This window comes from Notothenia rossii, assembly GCF_949606895.1.
Source record: "Notothenia rossii genome assembly, chromosome: 2".
Classification (NCBI taxonomy): Eukaryota; Metazoa; Chordata; class Actinopteri; order Perciformes; family Nototheniidae; genus Notothenia; species Notothenia rossii.
Window position 1 is genome coordinate 25,513,759 of NC_136904.1, and position 25,199 is coordinate 25,538,957.

The 25,199-nt window shown below is 43.6% G+C and overlaps 1 protein-coding gene across 17 annotated transcripts in view; it reads right to left on the minus strand.

Annotated features, from left to right (window-relative positions):
• Positions 1–25,199, minus strand: part of dmxl2 (Dmx-like 2) — a 42,191-nt gene that overhangs the window by 11,730 nt on the left and 5,262 nt on the right. For 9 of the 17 annotated variants that reach the window (XM_079664820.1, XM_079664824.1, XM_079664822.1 and 6 more), the window contains exons 2-36: positions 23,377–23,502; positions 23,065–23,136; positions 22,859–22,937; positions 22,529–22,673; positions 21,635–21,701; positions 21,350–21,522; positions 20,711–20,891; positions 20,427–20,607; positions 19,870–20,088; positions 19,514–19,785; positions 17,607–17,870; positions 17,163–17,392; positions 16,795–17,000; positions 12,742–12,863; positions 12,197–12,286; positions 11,956–12,064; positions 11,755–11,874; positions 11,420–11,647; positions 10,792–11,078; positions 9,864–10,036; positions 9,108–9,768; positions 8,209–8,529; positions 8,004–8,123; positions 6,636–6,771; positions 5,390–5,500; positions 5,039–5,208; positions 4,264–4,361; positions 3,989–4,154; positions 3,242–3,506; positions 2,907–3,109; positions 2,332–2,724; positions 1,557–1,739; positions 742–1,038; positions 456–647; positions 254–330 (exon numbers count right to left, since the gene is read on the minus strand). In XM_079664820.1, the coding sequence (XP_079520946.1) occupies positions 254–330; positions 456–647; positions 742–1,038; positions 1,557–1,739; positions 2,332–2,724; positions 2,907–3,109; positions 3,242–3,506; positions 3,989–4,154; positions 4,264–4,361; positions 5,039–5,208; positions 5,390–5,500; positions 6,636–6,771; positions 8,004–8,123; positions 8,209–8,529; positions 9,108–9,768; positions 9,864–10,036; positions 10,792–11,078; positions 11,420–11,647; positions 11,755–11,874; positions 11,956–12,064; positions 12,197–12,286; positions 12,742–12,863; positions 16,795–17,000; positions 17,163–17,392; positions 17,607–17,870; positions 19,514–19,785; positions 19,870–20,088; positions 20,427–20,607; positions 20,711–20,891; positions 21,350–21,522; positions 21,635–21,701; positions 22,529–22,673; positions 22,859–22,937; positions 23,065–23,136; positions 23,377–23,502 (6,737 nt within the window). The remainder of the gene's footprint in view (positions 1–253; positions 331–455; positions 648–741; positions 1,039–1,556; positions 1,740–2,331; positions 2,725–2,906; positions 3,110–3,241; positions 3,507–3,988; positions 4,155–4,263; positions 4,362–5,038; positions 5,209–5,389; positions 5,501–6,635; positions 6,772–8,003; positions 8,124–8,208; positions 8,530–9,107; positions 9,769–9,863; positions 10,037–10,791; positions 11,079–11,419; positions 11,648–11,754; positions 11,875–11,955; positions 12,065–12,196; positions 12,287–12,741; positions 12,864–16,794; positions 17,001–17,162; positions 17,393–17,606; positions 17,871–19,513; positions 19,786–19,869; positions 20,089–20,426; positions 20,608–20,710; positions 20,892–21,349; positions 21,523–21,634; positions 21,702–22,528; positions 22,674–22,858; positions 22,938–23,064; positions 23,137–23,376; positions 23,503–25,199) is intronic. The other 8 variants (XM_079664816.1, XM_079664825.1, XM_079664823.1 and 5 more) reach the window with 1 other exon arrangement.

Here is a 25,199-nt window from a genome sequence, read left to right on the forward strand (position 1 = left end):
CAAGGTTAACCGTAAGTCACATATATACAAGGCATATACAGTATGTTCAACATCTTTAACACAACATAGAAATGTGCTTTCTTTCCTAAAATAAGATGATCTCTTGGTTGTGTCTCCTGTCACAACCAGACAGGGTGTTGTCAAGAGCAAATAACCCAACATGTTTAGTAACTATTTTAATTTGGAAATGACAGGGGTCTTTGAGTAAGGAAAAGGAGCAGTGAGAAGGAACCTTCAGTAATTCATCTTTTACCTGTAGCTGTGGCTGTCACACAGTGCTTGATAGATGCAGGCAGACAGAGAAGCTGCTAACGTGTGCAAAGTATTCACCTGAAGAGGAAAGACAGACACATTTCACTTAATAAACAGCAAAACAAACATCAGATAACTGTGAAAAAGAATGCATGATCTAAATGTAGTCTACAAAAAAGACAGATTCTTATTTGAACCCTGACCTGATCATCTATGATGTCAGGATGCGGCGGGGTCTCCAAGAGGTTGACGGTGTGGAGGATGTCGTGAATGTGGTTGCTGAGGTGGAGAACTGGATTGGCTATGACCGTCTTGGTGGTAGCAATGCAGGCTGAGAGCAGAGGCAGTGTAGTGGGCAGAGGCAGAGGAGACTGCAGCTGCTTCACTGTGGTCTCCTACAGAGGGAAGCAGGATTACATTTGATTCTGTTAAAGAGAGGTCACTTTACATTTAATCTAGGTGAGGAAAATAACATGTGTTGATGTGTACCTGCTGGCTCTCCTGCAGAAGGAAGAGAAGCTCCATGCGAACAGAGGTAACTCCTCCTCCCTTGGCTCCATGAAGGCTACAGTAGGAGAGAAACACCCTCAGCAGGGCCTGGTTCTTCCTCAGCCACGCTTTACGCCTCTCAGAGTGCTGCTGCTTGGCCTGAAGGCGGCGGCGCTCCATCTGGTGACGCTCGTAGGTCCCAGTCTCTGTACGATCTATGGTGTCGTCTGGTATGTCCACTGATGCTGTTCGCTCTCTCCAGCGCTCCACATCTAACTCTTCCTCCTTACCCTCCACCTATGTGTTCACAGAATGTTGATAGATAAAGTTTTCTAATATCTATGTTCAAGCCAATATCAAGTTGCCTATATGTAATTCGGTACCACTTTACAATAAGACTACCCTTATAAAGGATTCATAAAGGGTTTATAATGATGTCATTAATTAGGTTGTAAACACTTGATTAATCATTAAGAACCATTTATAAACCAGTTCTAACACGGGCTCACTATTTGGCAAGATGACTAAGCTTTATATTGGCCAGGGAGCCTTATTGTAAAGTGTAAAACACATTCCCATTTATTTATGAGTTACTAACATTTCTAGTAAGGCTTAGCAGTACAGATAAATGTTGGCTCACTATTTGGCAAGCAACCGGTCACAGTTGCCCTGTTTATCTCATGTCTTATAAAAGTGTATTAATTATTTATAAAGTGTTCACAACCTAATTAATAAATGAATTACAAACTATTTGTAAACCCTTTATAAGGGTAGTCTTATTGTAAAGTGGTACCTGTAATTCTTTCAATTTGTACCTTATAGTTGCAGATCGTATGCATGGCTGCTATCTCCTTCTCCAGCCAACTGTAGAGCTGAAAGCGGAGCTTCCCTCCATCCACCTCGAAGCCTGTGGCCAGCGTACGCAGCTCTGTCATCAGGATCTTCAGACAGGCCCGGAACTTCAGCTGCTCCGCTATCACGTCCACCTCCGACTCCCCCTGAGATACATGACAGAGTTATAGAAAAGGGGGCCACACTCTGCAGAATGGCTGACCTAAAGAAGATATATATTTTCTTATGAACCAAGTTTTAGAATTAATTATATTAAGGAGCTTTCAGGAAAATACTTTAAGATGGATTACAGGGTTATACAGTAACTAGGGCAAAGATTGAGGTCTTAATGCATGTATGGTCTTTTAACACACTTCAACAGCTCCTGGCCCAGCATTATGCCGGTTCAGCTACCTATGTCTGAGATGTAAAATCCAATATCGTTTCATTTAAATGCACAGATTCTGGATGTGAAAAAGACGATGTCCCTGAATCCCAGTCAGTAAAGACACTGTCCAAGGCCAGCACATGTCCTCACATGACACAATCAAACAGTCTTTGTGTTTGTTATTGTAGGAGGGACAAGTTTGAGTTCATAAAATAAAGACAAATTATGAAAAACTAAATGTATTTCTTTGTCATTTTCTTTTAGAGTATTCTTAAAGTAGAGAATATTAGATGTTTTGGGTAAGCATAATCATGATATCCTTTAACCATTCAAGTATTGCTTATAATTAATTCCATATATATTATTACTACCTGTGAGTCCGCTCTCTGCAGATTGGGGTCCCCAATCTCTGAGCCTCCGACCGCTTTAGTCTCAGCCACTGGCTTCTTCATGGTCAAACCGTCATCATCCTCATCTTCATCATCTTCCTTGTCCGCCCCCCAGTCCAGCTTCAGGTCATCTTCATCCATCTTGACCAAAGGCTGGTTCCAGTCTAACCCACCTGCACTCTCATTTCCCCCCCAGGCCTCGGCCAGGGGTGCAGGGGAGCCCCAGTCCACGCCTCCCTGGGTCCCATTCTCCATAGGTTGGGTGGAGTTTACGTTGGCTTTGGATGAAGCTTTGCTTTGAGGCGAAGAGCCAGATTTCTTAGTAACTTTGGGAATCTTGGAAAGCACTTCCAGAGCCAGAACTGGACAGCCCACCTACAGAAGATTTAGATATGGTTAAATCAATGTCTGATTGCTTTTTACTAAAACATTTGCAGATGTTCTTATGTATTTGTAATAAACATGTATCCGTCTTGAAAACAACCATAATAGGAGAGAAAGATTAAAGAAAACAAAAAATGTATTAGATTGAGTGACCCAATTATTGATGAACCCACCTTGAAGTGTGCGTTGGCAGTAGTGAAGAACAGTTTGCGCTCTATAAGGTTGATCTCAATTGCGCTGCTCTTCTCAGCACTGAGGCCCACAGTCACTGCGGTGCCATCTGGAATTGCCAAATGTCGACGGATGATCAAAGGGTGTGTCCTCAGGTAGTTATAGAAACTAAACACCACCGGGTTGCAAGCTTTCACCATCACATCTAACACAGAGGGATGACAGAAAGGAAGAGGAAGAAGACAAATCTCTTTAGCATAGCTTACAAGTAGCTTACAATCAGAATAAAAGGTTTGAGTGGATCTGTTTAATACTGTAATGTCAGCAGCCAACTGACCAGGGTTCTCATCATCCTCTTTGGGGGTTCGTTCCAACAGTGTGTCCAGCGCTCGGGTGTAATCTTTCATGATCCAGTAGGCTATGCTGCGGAGGAATGGGTCGGGGTGCAGCCTGGAACAGTGGTACCCACTACCGTCCCTGTTACAGCCCAGGACCTTCTCATGCAGGAGGCCTTGGCAGGTGGAGGAATTCTCAAAGTCAGCCTCATACAGCCTTGCTACGATCATGGCTAACTGGATATCCTCCATCTTCTCCATCAACACCTACAAAACATGGAGGAGCAAAGGAGAGTTAAGACTTGGTTAAAACTGCTGTTGTAAGAAAATCTAAATAGGTAGGCTTAAAAGCAAAGGGATTTTGGGAACGTTATATCCACTGCAAGAAATAAATGGAGCCGAAGAAGAGCTGATGCTTCTATTTCCTTTTTTGGCTGTCTGATTATATGCTTATTATGACTGTGTGATATGAATATCCAGACCAAAGAAAACGATGAGGACCTTTTATGCGTCTTATCAGTGTAATTTAGACTTCTCTCTTGTGATTTAAAGGTTGCAAAATAAACAACTCTCTATTAACAGATATCCACACTCTTAGGGATGTAGTGGCTCAGCTCACACAGACACACTTTCACACTTTTTGTTGTATTTCCATAAAACAAGGCTATGCAAAGTTTGGAGCAGACTCAACAGTGAAAAGCTGTCTGTGTATTGTGTGTGCTTTTGAGTTTGCACATGTGTGTTCACACCTCTATAGCGTCTTTCAGTGATCCAGCCAGTAGGAAAAAGGCAGCGGACTGTTCAAAGCGCTGCTTTCCCAACAGGGAGAAAGCATTTTTCAGTGCTGCCTTTCGCCAGCGGTCTTCACTGAAGTTGTTCTTGAAGAACTGAGTCATCTTGTCATCATGCTGAGACCTGAAAGAATAAAACCATCCAGCTCATAAAAGTTTTGTGTGAAACATTATTGAAATGAAACAATAACTACATTTAAGATGCAATAATGTGCACAGAAACAATGCATTACCTGAAGAGCCCCCAGAGGACAGCTTTTTTCTTCATGGCCAAGAAGAAAAGAGCAGCATCTAAAGGGTCGTTGTTTCTCTGGAATGCAGCTTTACCTATCTGAAAACACACAAACGACACCGTCAATCAATAATCCCATTTTCCCTTAGTTGCTGTAAGGATGTTAAATGTACTTCAAAGACATCAAAACACTCCTGTTAGCTACTCCTATTTAACTACTGTTATAGACCTATGTACAATTACTGTAGGCTTTGCTCTTTACAATAAGCTAAGGTGGATTTACAACTATGTACTTCACACTGGTTAGTAGAGAATGCTTCTTTCCGGATACAATACCTGTTACTGCTTTTACATTTTGCAGTCAGTAGTACAGGAGGCCTACAGATTTACATCTAAAACTTTTATTGATTTGTCTTTATTTTGTTGAGACATGCTGGTGAAAGGCCAATAGCAATGTTCTGACTGACTGCATCATACTGTTAGGTTTCATGTTTCTGGAATCCAGTAGAACAACTCCACAAAGTACAAAAAAAAGACTTGAACAAACCAACCCCTCTCAGACGCAATATCAGTTATCATTTTAAAGGATGTATTAAATTCTCATGTGTACATGTTTTTGTAGACAATCCATCCCAACCTGCAGAACATTCTGTAAGTGGTCTCAAATGTCACAGTTAGCTATGTTGTCCTGTGCAGTCTATATTTTATGTATCTGTTGTATCACTTTCATCGTTTTAGAAGCTGTCAATGTTTTGTGAATCTATCTGTCAAGGTACCTTTTCCACCATTTTCCGAAGGGTGTTAATGTTGCGTATCCACCACCCCGCTCCAACAGCTCTGAGCTCAGACCACTGAGGGTCTCCTCTCTGCATGGCTGGGATCATGTTCAGCTGTTCTTCTTCTGCCTCTGAGTGGAAGGCCCATGCAAAGTGGCATGTTGACAGGCCTGCCAGAGGTAGATAGGGAGGGAAAGAGCATGATGTCTGAAGTGTATTCCCAAAATTAAATGTACCAGCGATATATATTCTATTAACACCAACTTTGACATACTAGTGGGATATTGTATCATACAGAACAACATTTAATATGTGTGTGACAGCAGCAGTGTAATGAGCAGTGTGGTTTACCCTGGTGGAGCAGCTGCATGCGGTAGAGCGGGGGCAGGGAGGTGAGCAGGCAGGTGTGAAGACGCATGGCCAGCAGGTACCGCAGTCCACACTCATCGAGAGCCTCGCCACCTACACAAACACCACACCAGGGAGCTGTCAGCTTTTGTCATTGTTATTCCACAGTTGGCAGTCTCAAAGCAAAGCCCTTTGAAACTCCAGTATCACTTCAGTTCATGCATCCTGTGAGAGTCTATGTCTACTGTCCCTGAACCATCTTACCCTCTTTGTCCTTACTTAGCCCTGGAACAACTTAGGCCTGGAACAACCTGCTAATGTCTTCCTCTGAAAAGACTAAATAAAGCAGGACTGAAAGTTGGATAAAACAGACAGGAAAAGGAGGAACAGTATAGGCATTGTTGTTTATGTGATTAAAACATTGATGGCTGGAGATGAATTTGATCTATAAACACAGGAGAAATAAAATGTTACTTTTTTTTATGTCTCTAACTCTTAGACAACTTTCATACAATCTCTTAGCAAGGGTAACAATTAACGGACTGCTAGACATTAAGGCGTCCAAAATGCAAAATTACATAACAAAGCTTATCTGCAAGTATAAGTGCATAGTGGATCTAAAGAATTGAACACAAAATACAGACCAATTGCTTTGTCTCCTTTGTGGTGCAGGGAATGATCCCCCTAAAAATCTAATTTCAGAGAAAAAAGATTATTCCTGCACATACTTTGCTCGAGACATATCAACAATCAAAGATGTATTGTTTACATGTCTTAAGAAAGGTCCTTGTAACAGGATTATACTCTTTCTTTGACTAAATCAATGTAATTAAATAAAAGTGTGCGTGGGAATTACCCTTTTTCTCTTAAATTGCATCTCGTATTTTACATATTTAGCATAATAGTTGTCTTGTAAGTTGTCCTCCTCCCTGTCAGCTGAGAGTGTAAGGACTGCTGCAGAATAAATTCTTGCACATGAGAAAACTTCTAAAGGTGAAAGCGTGGATCTCTATTGTTGAATGTCACATGAATGTAAAACTGGATATTAACAGATGAAAATGGCATACATACACATAATAACTCAAAAACTAAAATTATTTAAAAAAAACAGTTGTGTGGACAATAGAAAAAAAGAGGTCAGCAGTCCCCAACCCCAGTAAACCTTGGTGTAGTGGGATATATTTACTTTGTGTTATTAAATGGACTGTACATATCACAGATATATGTGGTAACCAACATATATGCTGACCTGTGTACTTCTGATCGGTGGAGCTGGTGACCTCAGCACTGGTGGTTGCAACAGTATCAGCCAAGGCCACCAGGAACATCTGCTCCAGTCTGGTGAGTCCCGGGAGGCTGGAGTGCATGAGGTGACTGGACAATACCTGGAAACACAAAGGAAAAGAAAAGAGAAGCTTGATGATGATATCGTACTGATGACATTTTGTAATGCGAGCCATTATTCGACATTTCGTTAAATATATCACAGCGTTAATATTGCCTTATTATACATTTAAATGTTCAAAACAATACTCTCACATCCACGTTGAGAGAATATTAGTTTGAAATAACCACATTATGTGCAGATTAGGTTTATTACCATGTTTTAGTTGTCATGCTTTCTCTTCTTTATTACACTCTCCCTTAACAACCCAGTTGCAATACAAAAAAAGATTACAAATATGTGACCTGCTCTATCGAAATCAGTCGCATTGACCCTAATACACATTTTGAGTTGTATACACTGCTGGAAAGAGGATATTCCTAGCTTTCTAATGATGTCAGGATTGTTTTTGTACTCCAAATATTAAGCGAAATATGTCACATTATATAATGACTGTCACCGAGTCATCATTTTGAGAAAAAGGCCTTCAAAGTTTTCTCTCCTCTGGAATCCATCGATCTAATTGGTTATTAGCAAATGATCAAAATACTACGGAGGGAAGATATTTTCGTTTGGATTACTGGTCTGGGGGAAGCTTGCGAGTGTGTGTGCGTGTGTATACAGTACGTGTGTGTGTCTTTGTGTAATTTTGCGTTTGTTTCCCGGGGAAAACCCTCACGAGAAACACCGGTTGTTGTTATGCCTGCTGTGACGTTACATTACTCCGTTCTCCGCTTGTAATTATGCCGTTACAAGCTTCAAAGTTGTATTTATCATCTGAATTTGCCGAAACAAGTTTAATATTCTGAAAGCCAAGACTTTGTTTAATTGAAATCAGATGAAAACAAACTGTAACGGACCCTGCCGTGTTATTTATGATTACTCTACGCTTACATTCATAATGTGAGCCGGAGGGAGGGGGGGCGGCGCTGCGGAAGAGCAGATTGCCTGTCATCTTCCCTTTACAAGCTTCAAGAATGTAATTATCGTGTGAGTTTGGAAATAAAAGTGTCGTATTCTGAAAGCCAAGACTTTGTTTGTTTAAAATCAAACAAAACACCCGAACCCAGAAAAAACTGTTTTTTACGCAAATCCACGTTTATTTTGAAATGAGCCGTTGCGACATCCGACTGATTTCGATAGAGCGGGTCACATATTTGTTGAAATATGTTATATTAACTTCTTTTGATTTTTTAGACACACTGTATCTCCCTAAATTCAATAAAGCAATACCTGAGCATGCTCCGGTCCAAAGTAGGTAGGTCCATATTGAGAGAGGTTGATAACTCGAGACTTTTTCTCTGGTTTGTCGGTGGCAAAGTTCACAAAATCATCTGTGGTGACCGCTTGCATCTGTTTACACAGGAGAAAATGAGTCAAATCAATCAGCGGAATAAATCTTTAATTACTAAATAAGAGCTCTCCTCACTATACCAACCTGAAAGAGGTCTGAATATTGGTCTTCTGCGGACTTCTGGGACCCCTCACCGTCGCCCCCCTTAGCAGCTTCTTCCGCTCCCTTGTACGAGGTGTCCAGGTCAGCCAACATGAGGGAGTAGAGGGGCAAGGGGGGGATGGAGTTGATCTCTGTGTAGTCCCTCCCCCCATCGCGGCCAGCCACTATGGTGTCTTTGGCTGTGCTGCCGGTCACACTGATGGTCCGGGACAGATGTCTCCTGGATCCACCCTCACCTGCCTCCACATCCCTCACCACTGCCACTTCCCCAGCAATACACTTCACCAGGTGAGCGAGGATGGCCTAAGATACAGAGGATTAACGGGTTATACAGCGTATACAACACAGTGGATCTGCTAGATCCCCACAAACCAGATTCCTGTTTGTGAGTGTCTGTCATCATCATTATATGCAGGGGTGCACACAACTTTCTCAGTGAGGTACTCAGATGAGTACCTGGAGTCAGTGTTTGGTACTCCAACTTCTGGCTCCCCTCAAAGTTCCCATGAAGCCCTCTGTATCGCGAATGTCAGCGGGGGGTGAGTGCAGAGCTTCGTGACCACAGAGCGTGTGAACGTTGTGATCAGCTGTTTTAGCGCAGTGCTGCTGTACAGACCGACGTTAACAGCAGCCCTGTCTGTGCACACGGAAACCGACTCTGTCGTCCGGTGATCAAACCACCTTCTGGAAAAGCTTCACAAGTACGTCGGTACGGAAATGCGCTTTGTGACACAAGTGACGGTACGCATTTCAGATTGTTGCATGCGTACCTGCGTACCACTTATGTGCACCCCTGATTGTATGTTAATTTAAGCCAGTTGAACTTGAAATAAAAATGTTGCCTATTTTGGGGTCACTAAATGAGGCCTGAACAGACTCACCTTGGCACGGCGAACCTTGCCCAGGTCCATGAGCTCAAGCAGCTGGGTGGGATGGTACTGGGGTAGAGTCGGAGAAAGGGAGTGAGCTGCTTCAAACAGTCCCCCCTCCTGAAGTCCTGCTGGGGCACGAAGGGCCTCATCCACTGCAGCAGCTCCTGCGGCACTCCCTTCAAACACACTCTTAGATCTGGCTCTCCCTTCAAAGACCGAGGAGGTTGTGTTTTGACCACCGGCAATGTCTGCAGACGATAGGTTGCCCTCCTCTCCATCCCCAGCCTTCTTGTCCTGGTGCCACTGGGCGTACACATGCATCTCACAGTCCATGCCCACCACCAGGATGCCGTCCCTCACCCAGGACAGGGAGACTGGCAGAGACGGTGTGCCGTCCACAGAGGACAGGAGGTCCACAGACCGAAGCAGGATCCAGCGTGAGCGGATGCCCTGCTTGATACTGCCCCCTAGAGGAAGGGTGATGACAGCTACTCCTTCCTTGCTGCTTGTCGGCTCATTGACGACGCCAGAGATACGGCCGTACATGAGAATGTTGGATCCAACGCCCACAGTGAGGATGTGAGATCCGTCCTCCTTTGAGAGCCAGTCCAAGTGTACATAATGCTTAATGTTGGGGGAGCTGTGGTCTCTGGTCATGTACAGGTCAGACCTGGCGCAGAGATACACGCATTATTACCTTTTAATATAATGGTACACATACAAAGGCTGACAGAATATTAAACAAACAAGCAGTGCCTTGCTTACCTGCTGTAGACAAAGAGGTTGGAGTCCACACTGACTCTTGGATCCAGGGTTGAACAGGGTCTGGTAAAGTCATCCAGGTGGAGAGTTTGCTCTAAAACCCACTCTGAGCCTCCAGTAGATTCACACTCATAGATGGACACGTGCATGGAGAAGTCCTGCCCAGAACCCTGCAGCTGAGGACAAGAGGAAAGCTTTTTAAAATGTCTGATTTCTGAGAACATTTCAAATCTGAGGACACTGGACATCTGGATAACCAGGCCTGCTGTAATTGTAATAAGTCAACTGAAAACCAGATTCTAAGCCTGTTCATAGACTTCAAATCAGTGTTCAATAACATCCAGCTCAACACACCTCAAACACAGAGTAGCAACAGGATATGCAATTAGATCCTCAGATAGTCATGTTTTATCATTTCCTTTTCCCTAATGGCTAAATACGACTGGCACATATTCAAATGCACTGTGGTGTGTAGTGTGCAGGGACGGACTGGGACTACAAATCAGCCCGGAACTCTCGACCGGCCCACTTCGGTATCACCGGACCACCTTGGTACCGCAAGTAATTACCGCTAGTAAATTGTCAACGGGGGGGGGGGTGCCAGTGAGTTCTCCGACCAGCCCACTTCAGTACCGGCCCATCGGGATTCGCCCCTGATAGTGTGGATAATGTATTTTCGTCTTATCTACTTCCTACCCCACCATCCTTTGCTCCACATTAACACCTATTCATAAGCTAATATATGGAATTGTTATCTATTTGTAGATGATTCAGGCTATAACGTCAATTTGTGTTTATTCACTGCATTTCCATTTTTAATGCAATTTTGTTATCCTCAAGTTGATTGCCATTAAATGAACTCCCAGCTCTCTATAGGTTTATGGTACTTCACACCTTAAACCAATTGTTAAGCCAAATGCAAGTTTCCTACCTGTCCTGGTCGTGGCTTTTTAAAGGCCGTGGCCAGCCTGCCGATGTAGGAGCAGGACACAGCAACAGGACGCCCAGGAACGCACACAGCACTGTTGTTGTCTTCCTCCTCGTTCATCAGAGCCCATGGCTCCCAGCGGTACGTACGGGTGTCCTGGTCATCCTCGCTGTACCCCTCATCCCCCTCCACAGCACAGCGCCAGAAACGCACCCGAGAGTCAGAGCAGGTGGTGACAATCAGGTACGGAGCCAGGCATACAGGGTAGATAGAAGAGGAACTCAGATGACCTAACAGAGGAAGGGGAGGCAGAGACATTTGAAAATATGTTCTACGTTTATTGCACTAATCTGATTTATTGAATTTTACACAATGTATGAAAAATAGAGGTTCAGGTACTTCTTTTAATCGGCCTGACCTGACTTAAATATGGAAACTAAGGAAATAAAGCACCTTTGAAATTGAATTTTCTAATCGAATTGTCAACATAACTCAAACATAAATACACAATTTTGGCCCCATGTAGCCAAGTCAACATCGGAACCAAAAGAGGGTTTTACGCTTTGCTGTTTATTTGGCAATAATAACATGGTGAGAGAGTTATTTGTGACAACTGTGTGCCCATCCTAACCTGCAGAGGGGGTCGCCCTGGTAACCTCCACCCCATGGGGAAGGTGGAGCCGCTTGCTGTACACCAGCTTGGAGCTCAGGATGAGTTTGCTGGCTGATTGCAAGTTGGCTGTAGAGGATGAGCGAGGCAGGGGTCTAATAGGTGAGGTCTCCGGAGACGAGTCAGGATTCAAACTTTGATTGGGAACCATCAGTTGGCTCTGGAAGCTGAAATCTGGGCTTGGCTCATCTGCAGACAGAGACGTAGGAATATTAAAGCTGGTCTTCATATCAGTTAAGACGTTTGATGTAGATCCACATTTAAAATCCTTGTGTTTATGCTAGTAAATATCCTACCAACACAGGCCTGCACAGACTTGAGGTGCAGGTGCCACATCTGCAGGACTGAGTTCCTGTTGAGATCCTTTTCTATCACCACCAGGAAGAACTTCTCAGAGAATGGGGCAGGTTGGTAATCTGGACATAGTAAACATTACATTCACTTGTTCTAATGACAATCAGCATTGAATACAATTGAAGTTTGAAAGGGTGCTATACCTTCACCAGATGGAAAGGGCGGTGTGAAATCTTCTGTCTCTTTCTGAGGCTTGTAACCTAAAATGAAGTCCTCTTGAAAGACATGCAGCAGCTGAGTGTTGGAGCCACACTGGATGCACATGAGAAAAGCACAAAACATGTTAATACATCTATAAATCAGAAGCTTTCAGGATTTCAGGCCCTGAATTTCTATACATGACTGATCGAAGGCGGTTGTGAAAAACACAGATGAGCTGCCAACCTGGTTTGTGATGACGTCCAACTCGATGATACAGCCAGGCCTGGCAGTGGACTGCTGGCTGACAATGTTGAACACTTCGCCCACCAGTTTCTAAAGAGACACACGCATGGAGATACAAAACTATCCATTTAGTGTACTGCATTTGAATCCACTAAAGTGGTGAACAATATTGCACATTAGATTCTGAAGTACAGGGTAATGTAGGCTGGAGGTTGTGATAAAACAAAGATACATTGTTTGATTAATAAATAAAGGCAGCATCAAACGGAATGTAAAGCATGAGAAGAACTTAATATATGGGAATTATGTATTTAAATCAGATTTGTGATGTGTTCTGGTTAATATGCATCCAATACAGGACAACAAGCTACTTTGTACATCCTTCTTGGTTTTTGATGAACGTTACGAGCTGCGGTGTAAGACACGAAGACTTAGATACATTCAATTCAATGAAGGGATAATCTTAATACAAATGACTAAATTCAAAGGAGCAAAAACATTATTGTTTGTTTTCGGTGCAGTTATGAGTGTATGTGTCTACTCACAGACGTTTCAGGGTCTGACAGCTCATCCAGAAGTTTTCTGGCATCCACCACAGCTTGATAGAGACGTAGGTTTTTACCATCTGATGCCACGAAGCAGGCGCTGGCACTGTTGCAGTAAGATCCTGAGGGACACAGCACAAAGTTAGATTGAATGTGCTGTTCCACAAAATATTTAATATTCTGTAATTTAATAAATGTAGTCATGGCCTACATCAATAAAGACATTTTCCAACTTAAACACAATTATTTCAAAGATTAAGGCAGTGGGGAGCCAGGATGAAGAGAAACTAGATCCATGTTGGATCTTAGAGAAAAAATGAGGCGAAGTCATGATCGTTTTCATATATACTGTACATGATTTAAGGATAGCATTGAATGTATTCACTTAGTAGTCTTAATGCCGAGTAAAACTCGATTTTGACAGGATAACAACTGGTGACTTCTAGAATTGTGTGAGTAACATTATGTTTTTTAGACTTCTCTGTTTCAGTGTGTGTACTCTGTTTAAATGCTCTGTAGTTGATCTGACTGAAATTGTGATTTTAAATCTCAAAACCGCTACAGTATTTGTCAGGCAGAAACTTGGGACAAGTAATTTGACTGAAACCTTAAAGCTGAACTAACTGACTGCTAGGGTTAACTTTGGTTTAAACATTTGTAGAATACTAAGAGCTTTATTGAGTAGGTGTAACTGTATTAAGGGTTAAACTCATAACTTTATAACTTAGGGTTTAATGTAATTGTAAAACCACTGTGCCACTGAAAACACAATAACAACTCAGGAGGGAGCAGTCTAGATTTCCTTTTGAGGGCCACCAGCTGCAGAGAGTTAACTAATTAAAGGGGTGTGGCCCCACAGCTGTGAGAACTCAGCAATCAGGTGTCCATTTTAGGTAGCACTTTCCTGGAGCGTCAGACATTAGAGTCCTGCGGGAGGCAAAAATTCTTCTTTGATTGAGCTAAGTATCGCTGGTGTTTTATTTTGTTTTCTAGCCCCTCATGCTATAATCATGTGTATTTTCTCCATTCCTGTTCATGTGTCTTCTCGAAATTATCACTGACCCCGTGTATCTCCTAATCGGTATAACCGGCCTGCTCTCGTCCATCCCACATGCTCCACTGAGATCCAACAGCTAGTTGCAGGTGGCCTGTGGAACTGCCAGTCAGCTGTTCCGAAGGCTGACTTCATCTCTGGCTACGCTTCCCTGCAGTCCCTGGATTTCCTTGCTCTCACTGAGACCTGGATCACTCCATCCAACACATCCACCCCAGCAGCTCTCTCCACAGCATATTCCTTCACCCACACACCCAGACCCACTGCCAGAGGAGGTGGCATTGGTCTCCTGCTCTCTCCCAACTGGAGCTTTTCCCTCTTCAAGCTACCTAACTTCACTCCTTCCACCTTTTGAATTCCATGCCGTCACAGTAACCCATCCTATACAATTAACCATTGTTGTTCTCTACCGTCCACCAGGCGCCTTGGGGGACTTCTTGGAGGAATTCTTGGAGGAATTAGATAATCTCCTCTCACACATCCCTGAAACTGGCCCTCCCGCTGTACTTCTCGGAGACTTCAACCTCCAGACAGGGAAGATAGACGAACTAACATCTCTGTTAACCACCTTTGCTTTCTCACTGTCTCCATCCCCACCAACTCATAACGCTGGCAATGTCCTTGATCTCATATTCTCAAGGAACTGCACTACTTCTAACCTCTCTACACATCCGATCACTTCTTCATTTCATTCTCTCTACCCCTTTCCAAACATAACAACCTAATCTCTTCTAATTCTGCACCTTCCCGCCGTAACCTTCGTTCCCTCTCCCCCTCTACCTTTGCTCTCAGCCCTCCCTTCCTCTGACTCGTTCCAACTCCTGCCTCCAAACTCTGCTGCAGAAACTCTCCTCTCTACTCTCTCATCTTCTCTGGACTCTCTCTGTCCTCTCATATCTCGGCAGGCTCGTCAGTCCCCTCCGGCTCCCTGGCTAAATGACACACTGCGTGCTAATAGAACCATCCTTCGGGCAGCAGAGCGGAAATGGTGGAAATCCAAACACCATGACGACCTCCTAACCTATCAGGCTCTCCTCTCCTCTTTCTCTGCTTCCATCTCTCAGGCAAAAAGGACTTTCTTTCAAGATAAGATCCAGTCTTCCTATTCCAATCCCAAAAAACTATTTTCCATCTTCTCCACCCTCTTGGACCCCCCCAAAGCCCTTCCCCCTCCTCCCTTCTGTCAAGCGACTTTGTTAACCACTTTGAAAAGAAGGTTGATGATATTCGCTCTTCTTTTTCTGACTCACCTTTACTCACTGCTGGGTCACCTGACCCTCCCTTCACCCACATACTGACCTCCTTCTCCCCTCTCTCTCCAAGTGAGGTTCTTACCCTCATTACCTCTGCCCGTCCTACCACCTGTCCTCTGGACCCTATCCCTTCAAACCTCCTTCAAACTCGCTCCTGATATTCTACCGTTTCTCACCCATTTCATCAACACTTCTCTAACTTCTGGTCACTTTCCAAACAGTCTCAAGGAGGCAAGAGTAAACCTTCTCCTAAAGAAACCCACTCTCAACCCGTCTGATGTTATAAACTACAGGCCTGTCCCTCTCCTCCTGTTCCTGTCTAAAACACTTGAACGCGCTGTCTTTAAACAACTCTCCTGTTATCTCCATCAGAACAACCTTCTGGATCCGCACCAGTCTGGTTTCAAGGCAGGTCACTCCCAAGAAACTGCTCTCATTGCTGTCTCTGAGGAACTGCACACGGCTAAAGCAGCATCCCTCTCCTCTGTCACCATCCTTTTGGACCTGTCTGCTGCATTCGACACGGTGAACCATCAGATCCTCCTTCGCACTCTCCAAGAACTTGGAGTTTCAGGCTCTGCACTTTCCCTCCTCACCTCATACCTCAAAGACCGCACCTACAGGGTTACTTGGAGAGGGTCGGAGTCCGACCCTTGTAAATTAACTACATGGGTCCCTCAGGGCTCTGTTCTTGGTCCCCTCCTCTTCTCCTTGTACACAAACTCGCTCGGATCAGTCATTAGCCCGCATGGTTTTTCATACCACTGCTACGCTGACGACACCCAATTAATTCTGTCCTTTCCCCGCTCAGAGACCCAGGTCGTCGCACGCACCTCTGCTTGTCTAGCTGACATCTCTCAGTGGATGTCTGCTCATCACCTCAAGCTCAACCTTGATAAGACTGAACTGCTTTTCCTTCTGGGAAAAGATTGTCCCACTCTTGACCTAACAATCAACATCGGCACCTCTATTGTTTCCCCGACTCAGACTGCAAGGAATCTAGGTGTGACCCTAGATAACGAACTGTCCTTCACTGCAAACATTGCTTCTACAACCCGCTGCTGCAGATACACTCTTTACAACATCAGGAGGATACGTCCCCAGCTGACTCAGAAATCAGCGCAGGTTCTGGTCCAGGCTCTCGTCATCTCACGCCTAGACTACTGCAACTCCCTCCTGGCTGGTCTACCTGCATGTGCCATCCGACCTCTGCAGCTCATCCAGAATGCAGCGGCTCGTCTGGTCTTCAACCTGCCTAAATTCTCCCACACCACGCCGCTCCTCCGCTCCCTTCACTGGCTTCCAGTAACTGCTAGAATCCACTTCAAGACAATGGTACTTGCGTACCATGCTGCGAATGGATCTGGCCCTTCCTACATCCAGGACATGGTTAAACCGTACACATCTTTTTAAGTGGGAGAACTTGCACAATTGGTGGCTGACTAAATACTTTTTTGCCCCACTGTATATGATTCTGTTTTCTTCAAGTTTGTATTTTGTTTGTCGAACGCACTTATTGTAAGTCACTTTGGATAAAAGCATCGGCTAAATGTAATGTTATATACTTTAGATGCATTTGACACAGTTTTGTCATGACAAACAGGGAACTAAATAACAAAAACAAAAGATCAGATGATTCAACATTGGGTAAACTTCCCCTTTTGCAGTGACGTTCTTGTTAAGTTAATAAGAATCGCTTGGGTAACATGTACATCCCTGTTTACAGAGTATGCATTTTGTATTTACCAAGTACAGAGCTGGGCACAAGTGTCGGTAGCCAAGCAACATTGCTAAATGCAGAGGTGTGCAGAGAGTTGATACGGGCCAGTTCAGAGACCCCTCCAGTGCAGGACAGGGGTCCAATGTGGTCCACCCTCCACAGGATAAGCTCACTGTAGATGGCGTTGGGATCATGGAAGGTCCGTGTAGCTGCATTACGAAGCTGCTTCCTGCTAATGGAAAAGTAAAGCATAATTAGAACTCATTATTCCTAAAAAAAGATTTGACAATATGTTGCATTAAGCAGCATTAATGGTATTCCAACCATGTGTATAATATTTCTTCTTATCTCACATCCTCTTTCCTCTTTCAATGCCTTCCAAATTGTGCTATACCTGGAAAGTCCCTTTGGTGTTGGAAAGGTGGGAGGCTGCTCCTCCTCCAGGCTGCCAGGGGCTGAGGGGGGTGTGAGCAGGGCGTTGTGGTGAGAGGAGGTCAGCAGCAGGGGCAGCACTGTGTGGCAGGCTTGGTCGTTCAGATGGAAGCGGTGCCCGCAGTACCGGAACTTGTGTGATACGGTCAGTACGTTGGAGAAGGCAGAGCGCTCAGCAAATGTCACTGCCCACTGCGGATAAAGGGAACCACAAACATCAGAGAGGGCCTCAAAGAGAGAACACACACAAACATGCAAGTACAATACTTTGGTTTAGAGTTAAAGGAGTAAAGGAATACATAAGGTTTTAGGGAACACCTTTCATTTATGAAAACATGCATACTGTACATTGGCAGCAACCAAATAAGAGCTTGGGATGCACCATTTATTTCTAATAATCTTTTACCTGATTGAGAGATCCATCCACATGCTTCGAGACCATCATGACCGCAGGACTGATACCAGGGCAGGGGTTGGGATTGGAGGCCAGTGTGGATGATCCCAGGGCGCCCGATAAAGAAGCAGAGTGGGGGACAGGTTGAACCATCCTCCCCGGCTCACTGGAACTCTCCCCCTCATTCATAGTGCAGGCGTACATCAGGATGTTTTTACTCAGTGAGTTGGCGTCACCTGTAGGAAATGCCACTGGAATACGGGAGGAAAAGGATACCTGATAGGAGAGATGGAGGGACACTCCTTTAGCAACTAGCAATTCATACCAAATTAGAAAAAACATTTACCGTAATTTTCGGACTATAAGGCGCACCTGAATATAAGCCGCAGCAGCTAAATTGAATGATGTGTACATATATAAGCCGCACTGGACTATAAGCCGCAGGTGTTTTAATGTTTAATTACCATATGTAAGGGTTCGTGCACATAGGGGATTGTCGGGAAAGAGATGGCTGTTTGAGGAAGCTCCCATTTATTAACATTTCAACAAACAAGTTGCATATTTGCATAACGTATTCAAGTGTTACCATTTAGTGCAATAGTAGCTACAGAACATGTACTGTGCTGTGTAAACTGTACTGTATCACGTAGCGTTTCAGACACACACATTTTTCAACTTTCAAACTTAAACGGTGCACTCCCATTGCACGTACCGGCAGTGATCTACAGCAGTGGTTTTCAACCAGTGGTACGGGGACAAACTGTCTCGCTCTCGTAATGTCTGTCTGTCTTGCTCTCGTTCTGTCTCTCGTACCACTCTCGGTTCCACTTTTACTTTTGCGCGCTACCTGTTTCACTCTTTTCTGGCCTCCAGCTTTTCCTGCTGGAGCCCGCCGCTTAAAGGTGGGGGGCGCGGACTGGCCATAGAGCCCATAGAGTTAAAGGTGGTGGACTGTAACCTGTAAAATCCATAGATTTAGGAGGTCCCCTAGTGGCCGTTAGCTGTAAAAATCCATAGATTACCCGCACCGTTATATAAGCCGCAGCGTCGAAAAATGGGAAAAAAGGCGCGGCTTATAGTCCGAAAATTACGGTAAATGTTGAATCGAACACACACTCTATCACTTTCCACAGTATATATGGGCTATGTGTACACAGCATTATAGAGCTCATAATATATGTTGCCAACTTATATGTTCTCTTATAAAGAGCATAAAGACGGATAGTTATGTGCATGCATACTAGTACTTTATCATTGCAGTAGTGATCTCAAAATGTAAGTGTGAATGTATTCTTAGTAGTTATAATAAAGCGGATCAAATTCCAATCCTATCTTTACTGCTCGTTACTGTATTTTATCACCCTCAGCATGCTTATGTTGCAGTACTGCTCTTATTAAGGACAGGCAGGCTCTACAGTGCAAACATCCCACTGCATATCTTAAGGAAAATTAGAATGTGAAAAAGCAACTCTGAATTGAAATATTTAGCTTGACAAGTTCTGGAGCATCTCTATTGTCTCTCTTTAGCAGAAAGCACAACATATACACAGCATTCAGGAAGTAGCTTCTCATTTTTTTTGATTTGATTATTGTATATCATTAATAAAATATATATATATATTAATAAGGAAAGATTTGTTTTATGAATCATGCAAAAGCTTTGAAAGCCTCCATGCAGAGAGGCGGGCAGTGTTACATAAGGCGGGGGAGTGCTGAGTCACCTTACATTTGAGACAATGTTAAACTACAGATCCTCGCTGCTACAGTGTGTGTATGAGTAAAAGAGCAACTGATCCACTATGGAATTTAAGAATAAGAGTATATTATTCTGGTTTCACACTCGCAGGTGAACATTTCAAGCAGGTGTGAGTTTCACTAACACTGAGCTTGCGTTGCATCATGCCTGATTCTCTGCTCACCTGAACCTGTCTGAAGATGCCCTGGTTGAATTCATCCAAGTACTTCACATGCCAAACCAGGAAAGATCCATCAGTAGGGTGGATGGTGAACAACATGTCTGGGCTCTTGTTCCAGTCTGTGATCAGAGTCTCCATCTTCCTCTCCAGCAGCATGGAGGGCAAAGGCATGCTGGAGCTGGATCCGGGAGAGGACGCCTTGGTGCTCCCCTGCTCCCCTGTCTCCCCCTCCTCCCCCTGCTCTGAGGACGCTTTGTCAGACATCTCGTCCAGGTCTATAAAGACAGAAAACAATATGCTTTGACAACATTATGTTTCATATATTAATTATGTGGTACATATGTGTTTAAGGGTCTTACCAAAGTCAAACTTCATGGGGGATCCTTCGGAGTCCAGGGGGTCATCAGTAGTCTGGTCCAGCTGCTGTTCAGATAACTTACGGAGCTGCAGCATAAAGAGGTCCATGGAGGCGGTGAAGCTGAGGTCCTTGTTGTTGAGCCAGTGAACGACAAAGCCTCCACCACCACTACCATCGTCTGGGTTAAACACTGCAGATTCCGCCAGCACTGCTGGGATGTCTGAAAGAGAAAGAGGTAGGTAGGAAAAGTGAGACGAATAGGGATGTAAGGAGTTAAAAGGAAGAATTCTGTTATGTTTTGGAACTGAAAAAACACACACTGAAATATAAGGTAAGCTAGAGTCAAATTAATCTTAAAATGATCAACATGCAGGATCTCTGCAATTAACTAATGAAGTTTTTTTTTTAGATGTTTTACTATGCCACTTTTACAGATGAAGTCATTAAATAACAGAACACTATAGAACACCCTCGTGGGGTCAATGGTGCAAGTAAGTATAGATCTGTGGCAAATAAATATAAAAATGCTGCTGAGCCACTTCCAACAAAGACTCTCACCTGTGTTTGGGTTAATACTGGCTGAGATATGGAAGTGACACAGGGCATTGGCGTGATGAGCGATGTGGCGGTGGCTGTGTGCGTCCTGCGTGCCGAGCTGAGAGGGCAGCACCTCACTGTGAGCCACCAGAACAGAGGACCGTCGCCGGCCGCGCCGCAAGTGCTTAAGGTGGTGGATCGACTGATCAAGCAAAGAACAGGTATAAAACAAAGAGAACAAGTCAAGAATCACAAATCTTATTTTTTATTTTATAAATTATTTCTGAACAGTTATGACTGTGTACCTCCAAAGCATGCTGGATTTTGTCCTTGTTGCCTGCCAGGCTTGGCAGGCTGGAGCTGAAGGAGTGCGTGTTCTCAGAGATCTGCCCGCCAAGCATGCTGTCTTCTGGTAGCAGCGTCTCAGACCACAGCCTACACACGCCATCCTCACAGGATGTCAGCAGCACATTGCACACTGAACCCCTAGGAAACAACAGAAGAATCCATCAGTAATAGAGTATTTTTCGAATGACAGCTTAGTGAAATGTGAAATGATACTATATTATTTTGATTAAATCAATGATTCACCAAGTGTAACAGCCAAACAAAGACTACCTCTCACTGATTCAACGACTGATTCAACGACTTGACTTTCCATAAAACTTTTTAATTTAGAACATTCATTTAAATCAGCATACTAGGTATTTCAATGCTGGGATGAATGTCTTTTTTAATAAATACTCCATGTTGCAACTTTGAACCTTTCAAATGTACTAACAAAATAAATGTATTAAAGACAATGTTGTCAATGTTAGCATTTTAAAGAATTAAACCCCCAGAGAAAGATTCAAAAAGGAATTGACCAAAAGAAGTACAAATGGACTAAAACTAAACATGTCAGTGGCCACCCTGACCATGTGATTGTGTGTGTGCTTTCTTACTTGGGCATGTACTTGCTGGTCTTCCTCCAGGACATGCCGGTTACCATGCGGGGATGTGCCAGGTAAACAAAGGAGAAGTGAACAGGGGGAGGTTTTTTATCCGAGTGGTCTTGAGCCACCACTGCAGAACGCCAGCCCGTGGTGGGATACCACACTTTAAGTAAACAGTCATCCTGCATATTGAAACACATAGATGAACATACATCATCCAAAAACATTACCACACAATAAGACAAACCTTTCAACAATGCGTTGTTTTGCAACATGTATACATGAATAATATACCTTCCCAACTGTTGCAAAGTACTCCCCATCAGTAGACCACTTGGCAATATGAACAGATGCAGCAGTCCTGAGAGAAACACAGGAATAAACAATGGTGATCAGCTATATTCACTTCTCCAAGGAAAACACTCCAGTCAGCGCTCAAAAAGCTTTGTGTGGTTTCATTTCAAAGCTTGCACTTCCCTTTTTATTGACTTACTGGGCATGCATATGTGTCATCAGATGACAATTACTAACATAGTAAACAAATATAAACTTTATATGTTTATATCTATGTTTGCACAGCTTAAAGCACAGCCCACAGACTTAAACAGTGGCTTAAAGATACAAAGCTTTTATGTGGGGCTGTGTGCAGATGGCGTTTGGATATATTCAGTGAAAGCCTATACGTTTTAATTAGTTAAAGTATATATAATTCCACAACCTTTAAGATCAATAAATCGTAATATTTTGTGCGCTGGACTTAATCAGCATGGCAGAAAAAAGACTAAAACATCTGAGATATAAAAACATATTTTCGCCTGTTTTACTTTTAATTGACAAAAGGAACCGTGCAAATGAGAGATATTGCAATCTTTACAAAACTCACAGGTACTTGCATTTTTAGAGATGAGCAATGTGTTTTCAGTTAAAATTACCTGCAACAAACTGGGCTCAAGACTGTTTTTACTGACTTACTGACATAAACAAGACAACAGAACAACAGTGTACAGAGGAGAGAATGAAGAAAATTAAGACACACAGGTCTGCTCACTTATCAAATAACTGTTTGCTAGCTATCAGGGTTTTTACATAATTAATTAATTAAGATTGTCCGAATATCAGTAATATGGCTCTACATTTTCGTGTATAACATTTATGCTTCGACAGTATAATAATAAGTAAAAAACGTACTTGCACTGCCAGACACAGTTCCAGTCATTGAACACAGGGTGGGGCCTGTCCTCATTTAACTGTCCATCCTCCTCCTCTATCAGGGCATCTTTCAGTGGAGGAGCCCACAGTTGGAGCCGCTCAGTTGCTGCTAGGATACGGTTCCCTGTGGACACAAAATGTTACGCACCTCTCATCCCACGTTGGCTACTTCAGTGCCCAAAACCACATGGCCACTGTCATTCTTACATCATGCACATGTCAGTCCAGACTAACCACAGGGGGCTGTAATAGGAGCTGTGCATAGTGTGGACACATTGAGTCAGACAAACACAGAAAGCCTTGGCGTACCTTGGGGGTCCCAGGCCAGGTTGTAGGTGATGGCCTCGAGGAAGAACTGTCCTGTCTTTTGCCACTGATAGTTAAGCTGCTGTTAGTGATAGAAAGAGCAAACACACCATGCACGTTAATGGCACACAAGTGTCATTAGGTTAACTGGATATTGATTTATGGTAAACCATGTATGTTATGTCTAAAAGAAACACCACTATGCTCACCTTGTGTCGTTTGTTTGGGTTGGTAGAAAGAGGCTCAAAGATGCAGACTGTGTTTCCGTAGGATGCAGCAATCTAAAAATAAAGAGCTGTGTTCATCATTACAACATTACGCACTCCATCAGTGCTTCTGCTCAGCCCTTCCCACGGGAAGGGGGTGGGGGAGTGGTACGGGAGGAGGAGAGCATGGCCGGTACAAGATACAGGGCTAAATGTACTTATTTTTGCTCAGCATAATTGATAATGGCTTCTGTCTACACGGGAAAAACGAAAACTGTACGTGTACGTGTGTCTGAGTGTGCAGTCAACACTTACCCTGCCAAGCTGGAGGGAGCACTCCACACAGCCCACCTGTATGTTCCCATTCTGAGCTCCCGGGATGATCTGCACGCACTCAAAGTCACTGGCCAAGATCACTACATCACAACCTGAGCCATAGGCCTGAATAAGAAATGGGCACAGACAGAAGAACCAAATAAGACTGTGTCACATTAAATAAATATTGCAACTGTTACTGCAAAATTGATTAATGCCTTCACTAATATGTCTGGAGAAAGAAATGTATTATATACACATGTATTAATAAACATAATTGTTCATGTAATGTACAGCTTCATGCAGTATGTTTCTTACTGCTTTAAATTCACACACTAATACATTTGAATTGAATATACAATGTAATTTCATATAACTGGCTAAAAGAAATCCAGAACGGTACTCAATGGCACTAAAGTGAATATTGCGTTATAGTGTATTGCGCAGGGAAATATAACATATCATAAAAGCAGTAGCGCAGATGGCGTTAACACTAAAACACCATTAAGCACTGTTGTGGTAGTAAAACTAGCAGGAAAACCACATAGAAAAACTAACTTGAAATTCAGTTTCATAGATCCACTGCAGGGAAAAAATAACACCTTCTCGTGTGCAGGAAATTAGAGAAAGACAGCACATGCTCATTAAACAAGCTCAATTTGAAAACCTGTGTTAAGATTTGGATTGTGAGCGGCAGGGTAAACTGATACAACGGTGTTTGCCGGCTGTTGACAACCATGTGTAGAATGGCAGCAATAGCAGCAGCACCTGGAACACAGGCAAGCTGGCCTCGAAGCAACAGGACAGTCAGGAGGACGGCTCACGTCTTTCATTATTCAGGAGAACAGGAGGAGAGGCTGGGAACCATTGGGTCACACAGCGGGCCAACATTACAGCTGGTTGTATAACTTAAAGTGACAGGTGAGGATGAGGTTATGGTCAAGAGTGTCATAGGATTATACTTTACATTCTATAATTTAATTGTGGAATAGGAAGAAAGAGTAGTGAAGGAGGCCTGTTCTGCACTTTGCTGTGACTGCGGCACTTCCTCCAGCACATTACAGCTGGAATTAAAAGCGGTCACCGTCACGCACTGCACCTCTGTCTGACACACACTGACACACACACACACACACACACACACACACACACACACACACACACACACACACACACACACACACACACACACACACACACACACACACACACACACACACACACACACACACACACACACACACACACACACACACACACACACACACACACACACACACACACACACACACACACACACACACACACACACACACACACACACAAAGAGCGAGTCCATTCTACTCTATTTGTCAGCAAGATCATTTGGATCTGATAGGACATTGAGCCATGCTGGCGCTTGTAAGCATGAGTGTATCTGCCTTAAACAGTATGACCCATCATCACTGCTTTGTTCATTCAGTTTGGTCTTGTGTGTGTGCCCTGTAATCCTTTCAACATCCACAGATCCACATGCACACACACACACAACAACACACAACTGAGTGATGGCAATACAAAGTAGGATGATTCATTAGTAGTAGCAGCATAATACATCGTGGTATCTTGGTAAACATTGACACAATTTACGATTATCAGCATAAACAGTTAGGACTAAAATGCTGTAAGTGTGTCCATAGACAAAGACAATTTGAGTGAGTTGAAGATCATCCAAGTAGGGAATGAGTCCTTACCCCAAGTGAAGGAGTTCAAGTATCTCGGGGTCTTGTTCTCGAGTGAGGGAACAATGGAGCGTGAGATGGGTCGGAGAATCGGAGCAGCGG